Below are 8,174 nucleotides of genomic sequence, written 5' to 3' on the forward strand. Positions count from 1 at the left end.
ACGAAAATGAAATTAAATTACTTTAACAAAAAGCTGATTATTGAAAATATTCTAATTCATTTCAGATTTACTGAATAAATGAAAAAAAAGAAAAATTAGTTTTTATTGTCAGTATTCGTTCCATTCTGTTTGTTCCTAACTTTCTGCTTCCTCAAACGATCTATCTGAAGCAAAGCAAGCCGAATGATGCCAGCAAGCAACAATTTAACATCGTTAATGCATATTAAGAACAATTGGAAGATTTATATTTGTTGTTGAATTGATTAAAAATATGTAACTTTTTCAATAAATAAAAAAAACGAAAAATTACTTGAAAGGAATTTGTTACAGAACAAGATTTGAGATCACAAGAAGTTGTTATTATTGCTTCGATTCATCCAAGATAGATGCAAACAATGCAGACCAAAGAGGATAATTAGTTGACTCTAAAGGGAATAAGAGAAAGATAATGATGAATTACTGGAGTCCTTGTGAAGATTGACGTTCTTGTTTAGCAGTTCCACTGAATCAGATAGAATTGGATTGCCTTTTGAAGAATGGTTCTTGCTATAGTGAAGATCGATAGCATTGATAGGGAATTTGACAAGTAACTGGAAGTGATATCCGATATTGCAATAAAGCAGTGAATGGCAATATTGAGAATTCACAGGATTGAAAAGAATTCTGAATGCTGGTGTAATACGAAGTTTGATCGAAGGATCTGGGCTGAGAGGAGTTTTGAAGAGAAGCTTCAGGTGTGCTGTTAGTGCATCTTATTCGTGTTAACAATTGAGTCACTTCTTCAGTCAATTTAACTTTTCTATGTCATTCTGAAAAAAGTGTCTCAAACAGAACAAAAAATTCTCCTTTTCCTTCAGTCAAATGCTGATGCCTGCTTGCTTCTGCTGCAAAGAAGCATGACAAAAACGAAGGCAGCCATCAAATTAAAATGTGACGTGCTCATTTCGAGAGATCTACGATTACAAGAAGATGCATGTGGTGAAATATTAAGTGATCTTCTTCATCTGTTGAATTGGGATGCACATGCATGTTCTGCGAATTCTTTGATAGCCCAAAAGCTTTAAAATAAAGTTATGCAGCTGTTTTGTGGATGAAAGAACAGAAGATAAGACAGATGAAACAGTTGTTGTTCCGAATGTGTTTAAATGAACTTTTCCATCCTTCTGAATCGATAAACAAGCAGTTGCCTGGTAAGTTGTTAAAGTTAAAGAGATTCTGTTCATCATATATTGAGAATTGAGTTCGCCAAACTGAAAAGGCTTATCTTTCCATATTGATCGTTCTGTTCAAACGGAAGAATGTTTTTGGCCTTTCCCCGCAGAGCAGTGTTACACTTGTGCTGTCTTCGTTGCTTTTGTCTCTTCTTCTCAGTCTGCTTCCATCCTTCCTGCTCTCGAACAGCAATATTTTTATAACTTAAATCTTTATCTCATTTTGATTTACTGTTCTCTTTCTCTCCCCTAGCATCCACCTTCTTCACCAGATGCTTGCAAAGTCCAAAAAGCTCTTCTTCACCAAGGAGATGTCAATGTTCCACAGCACAAGCATTCTGTTAGTCAATGTTTTTGAATGTATGGATGGAGTTGTGAATAACATACAATCATATTTTCCTTGTGCCTGCCACGTGCGATGGTTTGTGAAAGCGCACTCATGGAATAGGTTCGTACGAATGAATATTCAAGAAGATTGATACCATTGGGAAGATTGAGAAGGAGGAGAAATAATCTTTTAATAACATGTCGCATCCTGATTATTCACAAAAAAGGTGCTCCTCTGTCCTTTCTCCTTCCGCTCGTCCTTCAGGTGCGTAATGAGTACACTTTGTCCTTTCTCAACCTCCTCCTTCGAGCTCTTCTTTGCTCCATTAAGAATAAAATTGAACTTATAGAAGATAGAAAGTCTTTCGCAGAGTTGATTGATTCGTTGATGCGCGATTCGTAATGTTATTCGAGTGTTAGCTGCAGGTCTTCGCATTAGTGCACATAGAGCTGTCCAATGAAGGTGAAGATGAGGCGCATGCTTGATGGAGTGAGCAAGTGTTCCACTCATTGCTTATGTGATGCTTGGTGTGAGAATGGATATTCATCGCCCAGAATAGCACCTGCATAATTGTTCGTGATGAAGATTGTTCCATAGCATAAGCTGCTGATAAATCTTCTTTTACTCGGGTCGAGGCATTCACAAAGAGGCGAATCGAAAAGCGAAAGAGAAAAATGGTGGACCATTTGCATCACTATCAAATTTCACACATTCATCACGCTGTTTGCGCAGAATGTGATGAATTTGTTTCGAAAAGATATGTTGACAATGGTAATTTTGAGCGTTTTGTTTAATAAACAATCGCTAAAAAAAAGATCGATGGGTCACCGCATGAACTTTCGCTTTCCAAATATCACTATTTCTTTCCTCTTCTCCATCTCTTTTTCATCCCTATCATACGTTTTTCCCCTTAAACTCTTTTCTCTCTTTTTTATTTATTCATTCTTATTATTTTTTCTTTGTAATAATAAATGAGAATGCAAGGCTTTCAATGAAAAGATGGAGGAATTTTTTGGAACACATTTTCTTTTCTCCTCTTTTTTTAATATTTAAAAAGAAATTATGCTCCATATTAATATTCTAGCATCCCATGTCCATATTATGGTTTGTTCGATCAATAAACGATTGATTTTCAAAATACTAGTGTGTAACAAACAATTACAGCTATTCCTCACTTTCATTTTTGCTTCTAATTTATCCAAAGCACAGCATTTGAAATTGAAGTTGCTTAATTTTTATTTTGTGAGATAAATAAAGATGTTTGTGTTTTTCGATTAACTCGTTCATATTTGAAATTCATTTCATATGTTTAGAATATTCAATGAGTAGAATAAATGGAGTTGATCATGATGAGGAAGAAGAGGAAGAAGAAGAGGAAGAATTCAAGACAGAGCTTACAGAAAAGTTTTCAAGTTTGTGTTTTTTTCTGTTGATTAAACTTCAGATATTTTTGAATATTTTATTTATTTATTTTTTTTTTTTTTGAAGAATTGCCTGATGAACTGGAATGTTGTAATGAGAATGATCAAAAACAGAATATTGAGGAAATGAACGGACTAATGGAAGAGATGGACAAAAAGGAACTCAGATCTGTATCCACAATTAAAAATTTCGACAAAATCGAAATAATGATTGAAAAAAAGAAAATGCCAATTGAAAATGCTATTTTGCTGATGAAACGAATTGGGTGTTGGATAGCGATGAACCATATGTGGATTCGTGGCTTTGAAGAATCTTCGTTGTACAAAGTATTGGAAAAGATGATCGTTGATACAGAGAAGAAAAAAGAAGAAAAGAATGAAAAGCTTCTTGTTGATCTTCTCGAATGCTATTTGATGCTATATGTTAACTACATTTCAGAGGAATTAGTTGTCATTTGTTTGCCTTGTCTTTTGAAAGCTGCTTCAAACAAAGAAGGAAATGAGGAAACACAAAAAGAAGTGGAAATGGCGTTGTTGGCTTTGAGTCGTATTAATAACTGGATTGTTTGATTTCTCCTTTTTTTTTTTTATTATAATTATTAAAATATTCCTCTTTATTTTTTAAAAAGAAACTGCCAGAAGAATTTGTATTTAATGAGATCAAAGAGATAATAAAATATCATCAGGAGTGTGGAAATCTCACTCAACTTGCGTATCAGTGCGCTTGGGAGTTTTTCATTAACGGATTATACTACGAAGAAAAATTGGAAAGTGTTGTTGATGAGCTGCATTTTGTGAGAGAAGCTCAAAGCGAAATGAATGAACTGAAGAAATGCATTGATTGTGAGAAAAAAGAACATGAAAAAGAAAAGGAAAGAAATGAAATGAAAGAAGAGCTTATTTTGATAGGATGGCTCGAAGTATTGGAAATTTACTTATCCTCATGCAATTCGAGGAATGAAAAAATTATTGAAGTTGTCAGAAGCATCATTCAAGTGCTTCGAGCAGTAAAGGATAATCATGGAGATATTTATAGGCAATGCATTCAGTCTTTGGGAACTGCAGCGAGAAACAGAGATATTCAAATTGATGGATTGCTGAAAAGTGGAGCTGTTGATGTGTTTTTGGAGAAAGTTCAGCAAATAACAATTGAAGACTCAAACGCATTCAGTTGTTTGGAATTCTTTGTTGCACTTTCCAGAAGATTGAAAAGAAATACAAATGATGAAATCGAAGAAGCGAAAAGAAAAGCAGCAAAAACGGAATTGTTTGAAAAGATGGAAGAAGAAGGATTCGAAGATATCATCGTGGGCTTTCAAATAATAATATATTCTCTGAGAAGAGAATATAATTCAGAATTGTCTGATAATTTGCCGAATTTTTTTTGTGACTGTCAAATTGTGAAATGAAAAAATTAGAAAAATGTAATTTTCCTAGAAAGCATTAAACATTTCTTTTCCTCAAACAATCATTTGAGTTTGTTTCATATTCTCTTATTATTCTTCCCAAAAATGAAGTGAAGTTGCAGCAACAACAAAAGTGAGAAAGAAAGAATAGAAAAGAAAGAAAAATTACAATTATTTCAGTTCAATTATCTTCATTTCTCCATCACAATATTTCATGAATTTGGTTATTGTTTCTGAAGTTCTCACAAAAACCCTTTTTATGAATCGAGTTCTCCTTTTTTTTCTTGTCATTTCAATGATCAGTTCATTTCTTTTTTGAGATGTGTGATTACCCTTCGTCTTCACTCTCCACTTTTCCAGAGAACTTTTAACGTAAAAGAACTTCAGTTTTGTTGAAGAAAAAAAGAATTAGTTCTGAATTGCGTTCGAATTAAGAGAAGTGGTTGAAGGAATCAACAACAATAAAGTTGCCCCATCTCCAAGTGAATTCCTCCAGGAAAGTTGACACAATCACAAAAGACAGGAATAAGTGGTTGTCGATTCATAAATGAAGGAGCGTTTGCAGAAGAATTGAAACAGATGAAAAAGATGAGACAAAATAGTTTACAATTGATAAACTCTATTTCTTGTATCTGAAATGCTGAAAAAGTAGATTCGAAAGGAGAGAAAAGCACATGTTGAAAAGAAAATAAATTCATCCTCTAAAATGTGTAAAAGTGAACAAATGTTTTGTTCAAAATCAAATGAAGAATAATTATAATTAAAATCTTTGTGTGAAAGTGAATCCATCAGAAATAAACGCAACACTCTTCAAGATTGCCAAACATATATCTGGGGCTTCTTGATTTAATGCAATTGTGAAATCCAATGAGACAATCTTCATATCCTTCTTCTTCCATCTTTTCAGAGACTTTCCTTTTCATGTCTTTTCGTTTTGCTTCATCGTTTTCATTTTTCATCTTTTTCTTCAATGCCCAACATATTTCTTTCAAAAGCATCAAGCTGAGACAAATTTGGTTGAGACAGGAACTCAATTGGATTATCCACTCCGAAGCAGCTTCAACAGCTCCACTTTTCACCAAGTGTTCAAACTTCACAGCTCTGTTTCTGGATGCATATCCTAAAGCTTGAATGCACATCTCACCAATTTCTCTGCGACAATCCTTCGCAACTCGAAATATTTGGACAGGACAGCCAAAAAGTCCAATATATTCTTCATTTGTCGATTCAAACAAGTAAAAATATTGTGCCAATGCATAGAGCCACCTTTCCAAAGCAAGTTCTTCTCTTTCTTCTCTTTCTCCTTTCTCCTCTTTTTTTCTTTTCCAATCAATATGCATAGCCAGCTCTACTGGCTCATTTGTTGCAACTCTGATAAAATGCAGTTCATTCACTATCACTCCTTCCAATCTTTTGTCGAAGTCAAATCTGTTCATCAAAAACTTCCAAGCGGACTGATATGCAAGCCATGTCAGATTATGATGCTCTTGATGATTTAGGATGATTTCCTTTATCTCATTGAAATACAATTCTTCATCCGTTTTCTTTGAAAAAAAGACAATGTGATTAAGAATATCAAAAATGGAGATTGAAATATTCATACAATAAATTGGTTAACGTGACTCAGAGAAAGCAATGCCATTTCAACTTCCTTTTTGGTCTCCTCATTTTCCTCTTTCCTTAATGCAGCTTTCAGAATACAAGGCACACAAATACAAATAATTTCAGATGAATACTGGCAGCTTACTAAAAGATAGCATTCACAAAGATCAACAAGAAGTCTTTCATTCCTTTCATCTTTTTTCTTATCTTCTTCATTGATCTTCTTCTCAAATCTTTCACGCAACATTGAAAAATAAAATTTTGATTCTGCACATCCTTTTAATACTCTACGATATCCCAAATGCTTCAATAATAAAACATTTTTTTCCCATGGCGTTCTCGTCTCTCCGGTCATCATAGATATTTTGTCAAATAAAGATTTATTGAAAAAGGACAGCAATCTTTCACTGTCCATTTCATCTATTGTTGAATTCATCTCTGAAATTTTCTGGTTCTGCTCAGTTTCTGTGCAATGACCCAGTTCGTCGTACAATACTTCAAAAAAAAAATCAAAAAGAAAGGAAGGAGAAAATGCAATCATAAATTCAAAAATAATATTGCTCGTGAACACAAAAATCTATAAGATGCATCCATCTCCTGCATTTTTTTAATTGCTTCATCCTGAAAACACATCATTTTCATCATGTACACAGACACAAAACAAGTTGAAAAAAAAAAAAAAATAGAAAAAGAAAAATGAAAATTTTGCACAGTAATATCAATTTCAGTGTTCGTACCATCCTTTTGAGCGTTAATGTTTTTGGTGAGTAATTGAGAAGAAAAACAACGATTCAACAACTTAAATATATTGTTATGGCTTTTATGATCGCATCATTTCATTTTTCAAAACGAAATTATCCATCCACAAAATCAGAGAATACCAAATATAATCCATCTATGAATAATACAAAATATTTTCAGTAATTGCAAAGGAAATGGAAAGAAATCAACAAATTTGGAATTGTTTCGATGGAATGCATTTTTGTTTGAGTGCCTTGGAAGAAATCACAATTTACAAAAGTTTCTATTGTTTAAAGTCGTGTACAATTAATTAATAAGTTTCTATATGGGTGATTATTTTTGAAATCAGAACTTTTTTCGGGTTGCAGATTTTTCAAACTTTGTTTATCATTGGGAAGAGCTTTTGAAATAAGATATGCAATTTGTCACAACTGTTTTAAAAATATATGATTCATCTGAAATAAAGAAAAAATTTTCTTTATAGTGCTTTTTCACTTTTCAGAGATCATTAATCCATATTTTTAGGGGAAATATTTGAACCGAAAATTTTGAATGAAAGAAAATGATTTCAAAAATAATTACACATATGAAATGAAGGTTTCTCCATTTGCAGTCTTTTGAAAGGAAAAATATCTGAAAAACATTTGAAAAAGGTGATTTTGATGATAAGTGAAGTAGGATAAAGAAGGAAAAAAAAACATTGAACTTGAAAATAGTTATCAATGAAATGTTCGAGAGGGCTTTTTGTGATTTTCACACACTCGAATGTTGTAAGTTACAGAAGTGAAAATCAAAGAACGATTAATTTGACTGAGCTGAATTGAAGAAAGATGAAGTTTAAAAAGGATGATAGATTAAAATTGAACGGAACAATTAATATGGTGAAGAGAAGAAGATCGGGTTGAATTCAACAAAGAACGACACTGACAAAATCGAAAGCAGGAACATGAATGCAAACTTGATAAAACCATTCAATTTTCATTTCCACTTGCTAATAAGACAAAAAGACATTCATTAAATTTTTTTGTAAAATAATAAAATAGTTAAATACTTGATAGATATTCTTTTTCATCTAATTTATAATATTTCTGCTTCGTTAATAACTATTTGGGATTAAATTTTTTGTTTGAAGAATTTTATTCCACACAGTTCTTTCAAATATTTTTTTCGATATTTCATGTTTTAAAAATAAATGTATGGTTAATGCACAAGATACGACCGGTCACAAAATTGTCATATGTCACAGCTATCATGATACCATATTGTGCACATAAGTTTTTTTCTTACTATTGTGTGCGGAAACTGTGATATTTGTTATTTTCAATCTTCGTGAAATTCAAAAATCTTTTTCAATTTTGATTGAAACCAACTGTTTTTTTCGGGTATTTATTTGTTAGCTTTTTTTAGCGCTATTATTTTGTTAGGGTTTTATCCAAAATCAACTTGTTTGGATTTAATTCTGTTG

At 32.5% G+C, this 8,174-nt stretch overlaps 2 protein-coding genes across 2 annotated transcripts; one reads left to right on the top strand and one right to left on the bottom strand.

The window, feature by feature from the left end:
• Nucleotides 1-2,860: 2,860 nt before the first annotated feature.
• Nucleotides 2,861-4,517, top strand: MONOS_7787 (uncharacterized protein; the record flags this gene model as incomplete). Its single annotated transcript, XM_067878138.1, has 4 exons — nucleotides 2,861-2,951; nucleotides 3,028-3,524; nucleotides 3,590-4,227; nucleotides 4,478-4,517. 4 exons carry the CDS (start codon nucleotides 2,861-2,863, stop codon nucleotides 4,515-4,517), a joined length of 1,266 nt encoding a protein of 421 aa, XP_067721241.1.
• A 451-nt stretch (nucleotides 4,518-4,968) lies between these two features.
• Nucleotides 4,969-6,708, bottom strand: MONOS_7785 (uncharacterized protein; the record flags this gene model as incomplete). Its single annotated transcript, XM_067878137.1, has 4 exons — nucleotides 4,969-5,910; nucleotides 5,970-6,463; nucleotides 6,538-6,589; nucleotides 6,706-6,708. 4 exons carry the CDS (start codon nucleotides 6,706-6,708, stop codon nucleotides 5,155-5,157), a joined length of 1,305 nt encoding a protein of 434 aa, XP_067721242.1. The 3' UTR covers nucleotides 4,969-5,154.
• Between the last annotated feature and the right edge of the window lie 1,466 nt (nucleotides 6,709-8,174).

The sequence above is a fragment of the Monocercomonoides exilis genome, assembly GCF_001643675.1.
Source record: "Monocercomonoides exilis strain PA203 chromosome Unknown scaffold48-729018, whole genome shotgun sequence".
In the NCBI taxonomy this organism is placed as follows: domain Eukaryota; phylum Preaxostyla; order Oxymonadida; family Polymastigidae; genus Monocercomonoides; species Monocercomonoides exilis.